Source organism: Oryctolagus cuniculus, chromosome 18 (assembly GCF_051225735.1).
Source record: "Oryctolagus cuniculus isolate XC-2025 breed Fujian yellow rabbit chromosome 18, ASM5122573v1, whole genome shotgun sequence".
NCBI lineage: Eukaryota > Metazoa > Chordata > Mammalia > Lagomorpha > Leporidae > Oryctolagus > Oryctolagus cuniculus.
In genome coordinates, this window is record NC_142884.1 from 60,488,522 (window position 1) to 60,502,932 (window position 14,411).

At 55.0% G+C, this 14,411-nt stretch overlaps 2 protein-coding genes across 4 annotated transcripts in view; one reads left to right on the forward strand and one right to left on the reverse strand.

Moving 5' to 3' along the window:
- PHAF1 (phagophore assembly factor 1) overlaps window positions 1-9,959 on the forward strand; it is a 32,984-nt gene extending 23,025 nt beyond the window's left edge. For all 3 annotated transcript variants that reach the window (XM_017342285.4, XM_002711619.6, XM_051847183.3), the window contains 10 exons: window positions 91-188; window positions 281-393; window positions 5,064-5,197; window positions 5,547-5,630; window positions 6,661-6,743; window positions 7,081-7,124; window positions 7,573-7,616; window positions 7,752-7,810; window positions 7,910-7,982; window positions 8,514-9,959. In XM_017342285.4, coding sequence (XP_017197774.1) covers window positions 91-188; window positions 281-393; window positions 5,064-5,197; window positions 5,547-5,630; window positions 6,661-6,743; window positions 7,081-7,124; window positions 7,573-7,616; window positions 7,752-7,810; window positions 7,910-7,982; window positions 8,514-8,600 — 819 coding nt within the window. In that variant the 3' untranslated portion in view covers window positions 8,601-9,959. The remainder of the gene's footprint in view (window positions 1-90; window positions 189-280; window positions 394-5,063; window positions 5,198-5,546; window positions 5,631-6,660; window positions 6,744-7,080; window positions 7,125-7,572; window positions 7,617-7,751; window positions 7,811-7,909; window positions 7,983-8,513) is intronic.
- Window positions 9,535-11,924, reverse strand: B3GNT9 (UDP-GlcNAc:betaGal beta-1,3-N-acetylglucosaminyltransferase 9). Its single transcript, XM_008257428.5, has one exon. It carries the CDS (start codon window positions 11,782-11,784, stop codon window positions 10,573-10,575), a length of 1,212 nt encoding a protein of 403 aa, XP_008255650.5. The 5' UTR covers window positions 11,785-11,924; the 3' UTR covers window positions 9,535-10,572.
- Window positions 11,925-14,411: the final 2,487 nt, after the last annotated feature.

Consider the following 14,411-nt stretch of genomic DNA (forward strand, 5'->3'; position numbering starts at 1 on the left):
GACCTGACCGGTTCTTCAAGACCATGAGGCTAGGGAGGACCAGGCCCTGAGTCACATGACCTGCAAAATACCTCTTGTCTGTGCTTACAGCCCAATTTTGCCCATGGTCTAGCTTCTCTCCAAATACCCCATGGAGCAACTGTAAAACGAATGTACATCTACAGTGGAAACAGCCTACAGGATACCAAGTAAGTGTAAGGAACGTGAGTTTGTTGCTGAAGCCATGGGTTCCCTGGGAGGGAGAACCAAGCTTCTGCTCATTGTATGTTTACTACCCCAGGGCTCCTGTGATGCCCCTGAGCTGTTTCCTGGGCAATGTTTATGCTGAGAGTGTAGATGTTCTTCGAGATGGAACTGGACCCTCAGGCTTACGACTTCGTCTACTTGCTGCAGGTCAGTTACTGACATTAAGGTAGGTAAATTCCCATTTAACCATTTTGAGACTTCATGAAATTCTTTGTGCTTAGAGATATATCTTAGTCCATTCAAACATCTACAACAGAAGACCATAAACTGTGTAACTTATAAATAGAAATTTACTGCAGTTGTACAGAGTAAAAAATCCAAGATTAAGACACTGAGAGATTCAATATCTGGCCTTTTTTTTTTTAAATTGGTTTATTTATTTAAAAGAGTTACAGAAGGGCGGCGCCGCGGCTCAAGAGGCTAATCCTCCGCCTTGCGGTGCCGGCACACCAGGTTCTAGTCCCAGTCGGGGCGCCGGATTCTGTCCTGGTTGCCCCTCTTCCAGGCCAGCTCTCTGCTGTGGCCCGGGAGTGCAGTGGAGGATGGCCCAAGTGCTTGGGCCCTGCACCCCATGGGAGACCAGGAGAAGCACCTGGCTCCTGGCTTCGGATCAGCGCAGTGCGCTGGCCGCAGCGCGCCAAACGCGGCGGCCATTGGAGGGTGAACCAACGGCAAAGGAAGACCTTTTCTCTCTCCCTGTCCACTCTGCCTGTTAAAAAAAAAAAAGAAAGAAAGAAAGAAAAAAGAGTTACAGAGAGAGAAGGAGAGATAAAGGCAGAGAAATCTTCATCTGCTGGTTCACTCCCTAAGTGGCTTCAATGGCCAGGGCTGAGCCAGACCAAAGCCGGGAGCTTCATCCAGGTATCCCAGATGGGTGCAGGGAACCCAAATACTTGGCCCATCTTCCACTGATTTTCCAAGACCACTAGCAGGCAGCTGGATTGGAAGTAAACCAGTTGTGGTACAAATCAGTGCCCATATGAGATGCTGGTGTAGTAGGAGGCAGCTTTACCCACTATGCCACAACCCTAGCCCCAAGGGTCTGCTTTTTAATTCATTTGTCTTCATTTGGTGAAAGGAGCTACTTAGCTCCTGGGGTCTCTTTTCTAAGATCACTAATCCCAGTCATAATCTCCACTCTTTTTTTGCTTTGATTTCTTTTCTTTTTTTTATTTTTTATTTTTTATTTTTGACAGGCAGAGTGGACAGTGAGAGAGAGAGACAGAGAGAAAGGTCTTCCTTTTGCCGTTGGTTCACCCTCTAATGGCCGCCGCGGTCGGCGCGCTATGGCTGGCGCACCGCACTGATCCGAAGCCAGGAGCCAGGTGCTTCTCCTGGTCTCCCATGGGGTGCAGGGCCCAAGCACTTGGGCCATCCTCCACTGCACTCCCAGGCCATAGCAGAGAGCTGGCCTGGAAGAAGAGCAACCGGGACAGAATCCAGTGCCCTAATCGGGACTAGAATCCGGTGTGCGGGTGCCACAGGCAGAGGATTAGCCTATTGAGCTGCAGCGCCAGCTTCGCTTTGATTTCTTTTAAATTATTTATTTATTTATTTATTTTTAAAGATTTATTTATTTGAAAGAGTCACATAGAGACGTAGAGCCAGAGAGAGAAGTCAGTCTTCCATCCACTGGTTCACTCCCCAAATAGCTGCAATGGCCAGAGCTAAGCTGATCTGAAGCCAGGAGCCAGGAACTTCTTCTGGGTCTCCCATGCGGGTGCAGGGGCCCAAGGAGTTGGGCCATCTTCTACTGCCTTCCCAGGTCACAGCAGAGAGCTGGATCAGAAGTGGAGCAGCCACGACTCGAACCAGTGCCTATATGGGATGCCGGCGCTGCAGGCCGGGGCTTTAACCCACTACGCCATAGCACCAGCGCCAAAGTATTTCTTTATTTAAAAGGCAAAGATCCTTTTCTTGAGCTGATCATTCCAATGGCTCTGCCTCCTAATAGTATCAGCTTGGGGGTTAAGATTTCAATACATTTGGTACAGCAAATTAAACTACCACTAAAGGACACCCACATCCCATATTGGAATGTTGGTTCAAGTCTCAGCTACTCCACTTCTGATCAGGCTTCCTGCTAATGCACCTGGGAAGGCAGCTTAAGATGGCCCAAGTATTTGGCTCCCTTCTACCCAGGTGGGAAACCTGAGTGGAGTTCCTGGTCTTGGCTTTAGCCTGGCTCAGCCTCAACTGATGCAGGCATTGGGGAGTTAACAGCAGAGGAAAGACCACCTGTGTGTCACTGCCTTTCAAACAAATTATTTTTAAAAAAGATTTAAACTTGCGAATTTTAGATGAATATAAACATTCAGTCCATTGCCAGATCATTGGTAAAAGAAAAGTGATGCTAGTATTTATGGTTAAAGTCTTTTTTTTTTTTTTTTTTTTAAGATTTATTTGAGAGGCAGAGTTACAGATAAAAAAAGGCAAAAACAGAGAGAGAGGTCTTCCATCTGCTGGATCACTCCTCAAATGGCCACAGTGGCTGGGGCTGAGCTGATCTGAAGCCAGGAGCCTCTTCCTGGTCTTCTATATGGGTGCAGGGGCCCAAGCACTTGGGCCATCTTCCACTCCTTTTCCAGGCCATAAGCAGAGAACTGGATTGGAAGAGGAGCAGCCAGGACATGAATTGGTGCTTAGCCTACTACACCACAGCCCTGGTCCCATTTTTTTGGTTTTGGTTTTTGTTTTTTAAGATTTGATTTGTTAGGCCGGCACCATGGTTCACTAGGCTAAGAAAGCCTCCGCCTGCAGCGCCAGCACTCCGGGTTCTAGTCCCTGTTGGGGAGCCGGATTCTGTTCCAGTTGTTCCTCTTCCATTCCAGCTCTCTGCTGTGGCTGGGAAGGCAGTGGAGGATGGCCCAAGTGCTTGGGCCCTGCACCCCATTGGAGACCAGGAGGAAGCACCTGGCTCCTGGCTTTGGATCGGCGCAGCACGCCAGCTGTAGCAGCCATCTGGAGGGTGAACCAACGGATGGAAGACCTTTCTCTCTGTCTCTCTCTCACACTAACTCTGCCTGCAAATAAAAATAAAAAAACAAACAAAAACAAAAGATTTGATTTGTTTAAAAGACAGAACTACAAAGGAGATCTTCCATCTGCTGGTTCACTTCCCAGATGGCTGCAATGGCCAGCTCTGGGCCAGGCTGAAGACCAGAGACAGGAACTTCATCTGGGTCTCCCACATGGGTCTAGGGGCCCAACAACTTAGACCATCTTCCACTGCTCTTCCCAGGCCATTAGCAGGGAGCTGGATTGGAAGTAGAGCAGTTACAGCCTGAACCCCTTGATCACACAGGATGTTGGTGTTGTAGGTGGCAGCTTAACCCACTGTGCCACAATGCCACCTCTGAACATTGATTCTTAACTGTTAAGAATGTGGTGTGGGGCCGGCGCCGTGGCTCACTAGGCTAATCCTCCGCCTAGCGGCGCCGGCACACCGGGTTCTAGTCCCGGTTGGGGCGCCGGATTCTGTCCCGGTTGCCCCTCTTCCAGGCCAGCTCTCTGCTGTGGCCAGGGAGTGCAGTGGAGGATGGCCCAGGTGCTTGGGCCCTGCACCCCATGGGAGACCAGGAAAAGCACCTGGCTCCTGGCTCCTGCCATCGGATCAGCGCGGTGCGCCGGCCACAGCGCGCCGGCCGCGGCGGCCATTGGAGAGTGAACCAACGGCAAAGGAAGACCTTTCTCTCTGTCTCTCTCTCTCTCACTGTCCACTCTGCCTGTCAAAAAAAAAAAAAAAAAAAAAAAAAAAAAAAAAAAGAATGTGGTGTGGAAGAGGTAGGCATTGTGGCATAGCAGGTTAAGCCTTAAAGATTTTTCTCAAAGCATAAACTTTTGGCAAGTCGGAAGGTTTTCTGCATCTTCTCTTTCCTGGTTGTCTCTCACCTGAGTTGAGAGGCTCTTCCAGGAGCTTGTGTAGAATTAGGGAGTGAGCTGATGGCATGTCTCACTCTCGGCTCCATTGTAGAGCGATCTTGTAGGTTCAGTTTCCAGTTAGTACCTCTTAACACAAGTCTTTCTGTCTTACCACACAACTTCCATAGCATCTGTTACTGCTGATCCTATCATGGTGTGATGACCAAATTGGGGTCTACTCTGCCACACCATAAGCTCCAAACTAAACTACATTTTTGCTCCACCTCTCACAATGTCACTAGTCCATGACAGTCAATAAGACAAGACATAATGAGAGAGTGTAGTCTCCAGAGCTCCATGTCATTTGTGGGGATTGAGTGTGTGTCTGAGAGTTTTTAGTAGGTAGTCATCTCCTGCAGGCTTAAGCCCTAGTGACCTGGTATTTCTGCTTGATGCAGTCTTGTCCCTCAGTCAGAAATGATAATGCGGGGCTGGCGCTGTGGCATAGCAGGTTAACACCCTGGCCTGAAGTGCCAGCATCCTACATGGGTGCCGGTTCTAGTCTCAGCTGCTCCTCTTCTGATCCAGCTCTCTGCTGTGGCCTGGGAAAGCAGTAGAAGATGGCACAAGTCCTTGGGCCCCTGCACCCATGTGGGAGACCTGGAAGAAGCTCCTGGCTCCTGGCTTCAGATCGGCACAGCTCCAGCTGTTGCTGCCAATTGGGGAGTGAACCATTTGATGGAAGACCTCTCCCTCTCCCTCTCTGCCTCTCCTCTCTCTGTGTAACTCTAACTTTCAAATAAAATAAATAAATCTTTAACAAAAAAAAAAAAAAAAAAGAAAAAAGAAAAAGAAATGATAATACAGCAAGCAACCAGTATCCTCTCTGCAGTCCCCAAAGCCTTGGGCTGCAGGGTCTCCAGCCCTGAGCAGAACCACCTCTCCCTTGTTCACAGGTTGTGGGCCCGGCCTGTTGGCAGATGCCAAGATGCGGGTATTTGAACGTTCAGTATATTTTGGTGATTCCTGCCAAGATGTTCTTAGCATGCTCGGCTCTCCACACAAGGTTTTCTATAAATCTGAAGACAAGGTAGGGGAAATGTGTCTACAGAACAAATAGGTTGTGTGTGTGTGTTTTTCCTAATCAACAATAATTTAGCATTGAGTAAATGTAAACCATTGCTATTTTCCCTTAAAATCTGTTCTTAAAGTTGATGGTGAAGTAATTGAGAATTCTTTTCTGACCCCTCTTGGTCAAATCGCCCGGCCTCTGTCCCCATCTGTTGTGGCTGCCTTTGCTTGGAGACCAGGCCCAGTCTATAGTCCATGGAAGCTGGTGTGCACATTCTTTTTCGCAGCTTCAAGTTCTCAGATAACTTACTGAGTCAAGAACTGTACTAAGGGGTTGGACTTTAATTTATTGTTATTTTTCCCAACAGATGAAAATTCATTCTCCTTCCCCTCATAAGCAAGTTCCATCTAAGTGCAATGACTACTTTTTTAACTATTTCACTCTCGGAGTGGTAAGTTGGAGCTTTAATTTCTGCTGGGCAAGGGGTGTCTTTGTAGACCCGAGTGTACACATGCAGCTATAACTGTTCTGGGGCATCGGGGAAACTAGAGTGATGGCTTTGCCCAGTGTGTTTTGCATTGGCTCTGGTTCCCTGAAGTAACCTTTCCTGCTGCCCGCATTGCTGAGAAACACAGGTTCCCTGTTGTTGCGATTTCTTTTCTGAGGGAAGATATGGAGGCTGTAGAAATCACTCAGGTTAAGATGTTGTGAGGATTTCCCTTTTAGTAAAGCATTGGAGTCTGCAAAAGCCCAGGCTGTTTTTAGAGGACTGCCCAGGGGCATTACTGTGGACCCAGGGTGCTGGGTGGAACTGGCTGTCACTCTCAGTGCTGGTGGGTAGAATCATGTATGCGAAATGGTTGTGTCAGCACCAGCAGGAAATATCACAGGGCTGGCCTAGAATATAGGTCATCTAACCTTTGAGCCTTCTAGGTTCTAAAGTCCTGAGGCAGCAAAGGGTGGATCAGAGAGAGACAGGGTCTGCCTGTGTGGGAGAGACCAAGCACGAGCCAGGAGTAGTTGAGGACCCACTGTGGGATCATAAACTCCTGGGGTAGGGTGGTGGCAGTAGGGAATGGTGCTGTTAAAGGTGGGCCTGAGTTCAAGAGCCAGTGACAACTGACGGCAGGCAAGATGGAGAGAACTGGCAGATTCTTGCCCTTATTTGTCTGCTGGTACCAGGGCAGAGTCAGAGGTAACCCTGGATTCACAGGCCTGAACAGCAGGCAGAATATGAAGCTGAGAAAGTGTTCAGTGGACAACATCAAATCTAGGTTAGAGTCTTTAGAGAGGTCAGGCTGGAATTCCATTTCCAGGGCTTGCTGACTCCCACAGGAGGGGCTGGTGGGAATGCTTTCCCTTACATGTTTCCATCCCAAGCAGTGGCCGTCGTGGGCCCTGTGCCTGCCAGGCCTAGAGGGTTGGGTCCCTGCCCTGCTTCAGTAACATTCCCTGCCTGAGCACCTTCTTTTCTATCCCAGGACATCCTGTTTGATGCAAATACACACAAAGTGAAGAAGTTTGTCCTGCACACCAATTACCCTGGACATTATAATTTTAACATGTGAGTACACTGATCTGAAAGGGAGCTTGTGCTCTGTGTGCTTACTAAGGTGTTTATACCTGAATTCCCACTAATGCATGGAAGTGACTGCTCTCTGTGTTCCTCGCATAACGTCCAGTCTGTCCATTTTTGCTCATTCTCCAAATGGGGAAATAGGTAAGGAAACCTTGATGCTTTTTCCAAAGTGATTCAGACTCCAGGGCTATACCTTTTTCTGTTTCACTTCAGTGCCTGAATCTTGCCACTGTCAGGAGCCCAGGGCCAGGACTGGGTTGGGATGCAGGAATGGTCAGGTCTCCCAGGAGGCCCTGCCTTTACCTCTCTGCCTTTTCTCTAGCTATCACCGCTGTGAGTTCAAGATCCCACTAGCCATAAAGAAAGGTGAGTAGTGATTGCCCTCAGGGTAAGGGGCCTCTGAGTCAGTTTCCCACTCCAGAAGTGAAAGGAACCATGCAGAGAGGCTGGCAGTGGTCCGGTTTGCAGAGCCTTTACCTACCTGCTTCTGTCATAGCCTCAGCTCCTGGGATGGCCTCCTTGTCTGGAAATTGCATTATCTGGAGGCCCTCAAGGGCCTTTCCTAGGATCATGGATGGGCTTGCTGGCCTCTGAAGGGAACTGTGCAGTGCTTGCTGCCCATACCTAGTGCATTTTGGTCACTGCCAGTTGGTGTGGCTCACACATGACTTCCCTTCACCCATCCAGCCTTTCCACCCTAGAGCTCCAAAATGGGCTGTGTGTACTCTACATACTCAACCTCTTGTGCAGCAGGTGGCTGGGGTCAGACCTGGGGTTGGGCCTGTCACCAACTCACCCTATGTGCTCTTTTTAGAAAATGCAGATGATCAGACAGAAACGTGTACAACCTACAGCAAGGTGAGCACCTGTTTCCCTACTGGCACAGCCTGAGGATGAGGTGGGCAGTCTGAGGCCATGTCCTCTGGGTCAGTCCATGCTTGTAGGCATGTTCAGGTCCTGGCTAACGCCCTGTGCCTCTTGTCTCTCCTGTAGTGGGACAACATCCAGGAGCTCCTGGGTCACCCTGTGGAGAAGCCTGTTGTCCTGCACAGGTGAGTGAGAAGTTGCTTCTGACCAAAAGGGACTGGTTGCCCTTCCTGCTTGGCCTCAGCCTCCATCTTCCCCTCTAACTTTGGCTTTTCTGGCCTCAGGTCCTCCTCTCCAAACAACACCAACCCATTTGGCTCCACATTCTGCTTCGGCCTTCAGCGTATGATCTTTGAGGTAAGCCCAGAGGCCTGGAAATAAGCTGCTGGGGGTGGTGGTCAAGGCAGAGGCAGACAAGCAATTGAGGGACGCGGAGGAGAACCCACTTGCTATGCTGGGCAGATTACTCTTTCCCCAGCAACCATGTCTGCTGAGCACGTGGCCTACCCTGTGTCCAACAAGAGGCAACAGGGATTCCTTTAGTGTAGCATAGCAGGGAAGGGAACCACGGGACAAGCGAGGCCCAGCCCTGTCACGACGGGAGGTGGCGGCTCGGAAGACCCTGCAGACATGGGGAAAGTGGGCTGCCCGTGTTTTCCCTCTGGGTGCCATACCTTCAGTGGGCCCTTTGCATTTCCTATGGCGAAGGCTGTGTACCCCATGAGGAGTAGGCAAGTCCGTGGGCAGAGTGGCCCCTAGGTGGAAGGGTCAGGAAGCCCAGCCTCGGTGTGCAGGTGGGCTGCTCACACAGCTTCCAACCTCTGTGCATGGGATCTGCCTCTGTCCCTCTACCTGTGCCCCTTGCTTCACTGGCCTTCTCTCAACCAGGTCATGCAGAACAACCACATTGCCTCAGTGACCCTGTATGGCCCCCCCAGGCCTGGTGCCCACCTGAGAACAGCGGAGCTCCCCTAGGGACGTCAACCCCATGCCTCTCTGCCCCGTGGAAATGCGCATCGCATCCTGCTCAGCAGGCCTCTGTGTGCCACACTGTGGGTTTTCTTGGACGCTTTGCCAGTGTTGAAGGGAGGGGGCTTGGTCTGGGTGTTCTGCGTGGGGTGAGGAGTCCAGATTTGCCTCTGTGCGTCCTCAGCCTGCTGGCACCGGCAGGGGACACAGACTGCAAAGAGAAGCACAAACTTTGAGCCTTGATACCTGGACCCAGGAGCTCTTGACTAATGCGCAAGGAGGCAGGATGTGTCAACACCTGTCCCACACACATTGGGAAAACTTGGGGCTCTTTCTGTGGCTGAGGACAGGGTCCTGCCTTTGGCCCCACATTGCCACGTGACCCGTAAGTCAGGCAGGTGGTGTGTGTCCATTGTACTCGGTTGCAACGTTTGCACTACATCCACTTTAGTTACTTGATGAGCTGGTTGTGGCCAAAGTGGCCCACCCCCCCTCCCTGTTCCTTTCTTGCACGCTCTCCCTGCCAGGCCCAGTAGGCACAGCCAACTGGTTGAAACACAGCTTTCTACTGCCTAGCTCTGTGCCCAGGCCTGGCTCTCACTCCTCTTGAGCCAGCTCTCAAGGTCGCCTATGCCTCCACTCTGCCCCAGCCTGGCTGGCAGGGGTGCATGTTTCCATCCTGTTTGCCTCTTTTATTTAATGCCAAAGTTTTAGCCAAAGACATCTTCCTTCTGTTGTCTCAGCATTCTGCTCTGCACTGCGGGCCGGCCCCCTGCCCCGACAGTGGGCACTGTCCCCTAGCCAGGCCCAGGGCTCACGGGCTCTGGGCGCCCACGGCAGGCTGGGCTGCTCGGTCTCATCATGGATCTTGCTAACAGAAAGCAGCATAGATGTGCTTTAAAAATATTAATCCTTTTGAAAAGAATTGAGAAGAGAAATGTATAATTTTATCCCATTTTTAATATTTTGGTCTAGCAACTTGTGATACATAGATGACAATTTTGTGAGTTTTTCAAATGTGTGTACAGATTTTTTTGTAAATATGACTTTTGTAATTAACTCATGTACAGCCTCATCCTGTATAGTTCAGTGAAGAATGTGCAGGGGACCTGCCCCAAGCTCCTAGGTGGTTCCTTGGCCTACAGCCAAGCTTGTGTGGCGCTCCCATGACTGGTGTCTTCCCATTTGGACTGTGGCCTGGCCAGTGATTCCTGCATACCCCACTGTCAGGAGCAGCCAGGACTGTGCCCGTCCTGGAGTGGGGACCCTTCCTCATCCCTGCCCGCATCCCCTCTCCAATAAAGCACCTGTGCTCTCAGCAGCGGCCTGCCATGTGCTGTTGCTGGGATGTTTCTACCAAAATAAGCAGGGGTGTTGGCTGGTTGGTTTGTTTCTGAGGATGGGGGGGCAGGGGGCTCCAGTAAGAGGCTGGTGCAGTTGTGTGGCTGTGTGAGCTGGGGAGACTTTAGGAGGAACCAACACTCAGTTGTCCCTGTCTGGGGCCCCACCCTGCATGTCACAGCCAGACCTTATGTTCAGAAACTCCCAAAGAGCTGGACAGGGCTGGGAACCCAATTTGGAGGGACAGGTGGGGAGCAGAAAGGCCTGCCAGGTTGCCCTCACCCTCCCACGGGGGCTGGCTTGAGGAAGGAGGCCTGCCTGCGCCTGCATTCCCCTGTGTGCGAAGCCAGGGAGTGCAGGATTCCGCGAGCCCTGCCGCCCCTACCTGACACACACCCATCTGCTGCTAGGAGGGCCACAAACACCCACTGCTCTAGGACCTGTAGGGCACAAGATAGACCGCCGCCACCTCAGCTCAGGCTACCGCAGGGAAGTGAGTCTCAACACTGGTTCTAGACTGCTCTCTTTGGTGTGAGCCAGCAGGAGCCAAATCCAAACTCCCTTCTGCTGTGTGGAGGAAGCACAAGGACCACGGTCGTCTGCCCAGCAGATCCCTTCACGCTCTCTCCTGGGCCTGCTAAGAGTCCCACTGGAACGGGCCCGCAGCAGCAGGCTGTGGGCGCGCGCAGGCCGGCCCGTGTGGCCCGTGCAGCAGGTGCCACATAAGCCAGATATCGGCGGCGGAGAGCCCATGCACTACCACCAGCTCGCGGTAAAAGCAGGGGTCGAAGGTGCGGAGATGGGGCGCCGCCGAAGGCTGGGGGATGCCGAAGGTGCGGAAAGCAGGGTGCGGCTCGGGGGTGAGCCGCAGACGCTGCAGGCACATGCCCAGGAAGACGTCGTCGATGGGGAAGAGCTCAACCTGTGCGCAGGCGCCAGCTAGACGACGCAAAGTGGCCCCCGAAAGCACAAAGCCGCCGCCACCTGCGTAGGCCGGGTACGCGGCCAGGCCGTACACCGCCTCAGGGATGTAGTACTTGCTGGCCCGCACGCGGATTGGCCGCGCTTGCACAATCACGTCACCCGCAAGCAGGTCCTGCCCTGGATCCCGTGTCGCCAGGAACTCCAGCAGGTTCCCCACGTGCACGAACACATCGGCGTCACCCTTAAAAACAAAGCGCACGTCGGGGCAGAAGGCCGAGGCCCAGGACAGAAAGTGGATCTCCTTGAGCGTTAGATTGAAGAAAGTGTCATCAAAGGCCCAGAGCAGGATGTCCGCATACGCCCGGCTCTCGGCGTGGAGCAGAGCGTGCCAGTGCGTCTGCGTGCCCGCCCCCTCCGCGCCTGCGCCCCTGGGTACGCCCAGCAAGAACACACGGCGCACGAGCGCCCCCCGCACGCGCCCCTCAGCGCCCCACGTCTGGCGCACGGCTTGACGCCGTTCGAAGTCGGCCGCCACGGACTTGACGGCTATGAGCAGGTCGGGTGGGCCCCCGGGGGCGCCCTCTCCCCGGCACTTGTGCGGCTGGTTAATGAGCAGCGGAAAGCGCCGCTGGTCCTTGGCGCGCAAGTAGCGGCCGAAATCAAAGGGTCCCGTGGCCGTGGGTGGCGGCGGCGTGTCCCCCTCATAGGCCGGCGGGGCTGCGTCCGTGTCTGGGTCTGCCGCCTGGAACGCGCGGGGCCCCAGAGTGGCCCTTGACGCCGCCCTGCCTGGCGCCCGCGGCGCGCTCGTCGTCGTCGTCAGGGCCGGGCCATCCTGCTGAGCGTAGAGCAGGAGACCCAGCGTGGCGCCGAGCAGCAGCGTGAGCAACGCGTCCCGGCGGAGGCGCAGCCGCCGCCGCCACCGCATGTCCGCGAGGCCGGCGCCCGCGGCAGGGCCCCCAGCCCCGCCTTCGGGGGAGGTGGGGGGGGGACGCAGGAGGCCACGCCCCGGGGGTCTCGCTACCGGCCGTTCATTCCACTCGGGTCGTCCGCCGCCTCCTCCTCCCGGCCCTGACGCACCCGCCGGGGTGGGAAGCCTGAAGGGACGAGAAGTGACCCCTTGTGGCCAACTCCAGCCTGCTCAGCTCCGGCCAGGGATGGTGTCCCAAGGCCGGGCAGATGGGCTTCGTCTCCATCCCTTCCCACTACCCCCACACAGAGACCGAACTCCCTGCCACCTCCCCGACCCCCAACGTCGGTTCCTAGGATCCCGGCACTCACGCTCGGCCCTCGGGAGCGGCGCGGACGCCGGGGCCTCAGGGGCTCAGCACAAGGTCCCAAGGGCGGCCATGGACGGGGCCTGGGCCAAATGCAGCGTTGGCAGGAAAGGGGGCCGGGACCGTGCCACGTGACCCTCCAGCGGTGCGCGCCCGGACATCTGCCGCTCAGCCCCGCCCCGGGCGCCAGCGCCGTCTCCGAGGGGGGACTCGCGGGGAAGGCGGGTGTCGCCGCTGGCTCAGCCCCCAGATCTGCCTGGCAGCGGCTTGGCCAGGAATGTCTCCTAGTCTGCGGAGGGGGTCGGGGTCGGGGGCCAGGTCCTGGGCATCCATCCACCCTCCCATCATCCTGCCCTGCCGGTCCGTGCGCCTCTCCTCTGCAGCCCTGGTTCCACCCGGATGGGCCCGTCAACGGCCTCTGGGACCCAGGGCTGCCTCCCTAGTCCTGGCTCTGCCGTCCCGCACCCCGTAAACGCGCCCGGGCTTTCCAGCTCTCACTGCTCCTCCAGATGGAGACACGGACGGCTTCCCCGCAGCGCCCAGGGTCACAGCAGGAACAAGTGCTGCCCCCACGACTTACGGAATTCAGAGCAGGGGTCTGTCCTTTGTCCTTCCCTGCCTCCTCATCCACCCACTGGACCCTGAACAGGGGGCCGACTGTGTCTGTTCCAATTTCACAGGCAAGCGCTTGAGCCTGTCTCCCAGGAACTACGAACCAATAATGTACGTGGAGGCCCTGGTCCCCAGCATAGCCTCCCATGGGTGGAAAGCGCCGTGCCTGCACTCTTGCATGCCCGATAGGGCCGGCAGGGGTGGCAGAACTTGGGCAAACTTCTGGAGTAGGCCGAGGAGCAGAGGTTTGCTCAGGGCCCCAGAAGGCCAGAGGATGCCCCCGAGATTGAGAGCCGAGTCCTTGCCTAGCTCTGCTACAGCTCTCCCTGGAACTCGGGGTCTCTGGGTCCCTGCCCATGTGCTGGAGCCCAGGACACCAACACCACCACCCCGAGTCAAGCTGCTGGGGCCAGCAAGGCTACTCGGCACCACCCTTGATGACTCCTTCCCACACAATTCTCCCTTGAGAAGCAAACCCATCCAGAGCCATCCACTCTCTTTCCCCTGTGCCCCCCTCCCCCTCCGGTGCTAGGGCTTCAGGTTGCCCCACCCTCCCCCCAGTAACCTCCCTGTCACCAAGCCCAGTGGCTGCTCCTCAGCCTTGACTGATCTGCAGCATCCGGTGCCCCTGTGGAGGACTTCCCCGGCTTCCAGATCCCCTGGTTCTCCTCCTTCCTCTGGGCTGGTCCCTTTCTTTCAATATTTAAGAGGCAAAGAGACAGAAATCTCTATCTGCCACCCACTGGCTGACTCCCCAAATACAACAGTGGGGGATGAGCCAGGCTGAAGCCAAGAGCCTGGAGCTCAATCTGGGTCTCCCATGGGTGTGGCAAGGACCCAGCTGCTTCAGCCATCACCTGCTGCCTCCCAGGGTCTGCGTGAGAAGCTGGGTTGAGGCATAGCAGGTTAAGTCACTGCCTCTGACGCCGGCATCCCATATGAGCACCAGTGTGAGTCCCAGCTGCTCCACTTCCAATCCAGCTCCCTGCGAACGCGCCTGGGAAAGCCGTGGAAGATGGCCCAAGTCCTGGGGCCCCTGCACTCGGCTGGGAGACTCATGGAACTCCTGGATCCTGGCTTCGGCCTGGCCCAGTCCAGAGCGCTGCAGCCATTTGGGGAGTGAACCAGTGGATGGAACATCAAGATACTTCCCTTGTGCCCTCTCTGCTTTGCTGTCATTCTGCCTTTCAAATAAATCTTGAAAGAAAGGACAGACAGAAAAAGGAAGGAAGGAAGGGGGAGGGAGGAAGGGAGGGGAGAGGGGGAGAGGGAGGGAGGGGGAGAGGGAGGGAGGGGGAGAGGGAGGGAGGGAGGGAGGAGTTGAAATTGGGAGCTGGGACCCAAACCCAGGAACTCCAGGGAAGTGAAGGCATCTTACCTGCTCTGCCAAATGTCCATCCCATGCCTAGTCCCTGTGGCCACCCCGCCCACGCTCCCAGTCTTTACCCTTGACCCCTCATCCAGCTGCCCTCCCACGCCCTCCTCGGCAGTCCTGCAGGGCCACATGCCTAGCAGGTCCACACAGAGCAAGCGTTCCCCCCCCCCCCCAGAGCCTCCAGCCCAGCAGCTAGCGGCAGAAATCTCCAGGTCCTCTGTCACCCCACGGCGCACCCAGGGCCAGGGCCTGCTGCTCTCCCTCCTAATAGCCCTTGCTTTCTGACCGCTT

Coding starts and splice junctions, on each gene's coding strand:
- B3GNT9 (XM_008257428.5), bottom strand. CDS start 11,784: ATGCGGTGGCGGCGGCGGCTGCGCCTCCGCCGGGACGCGTTGCTCACG.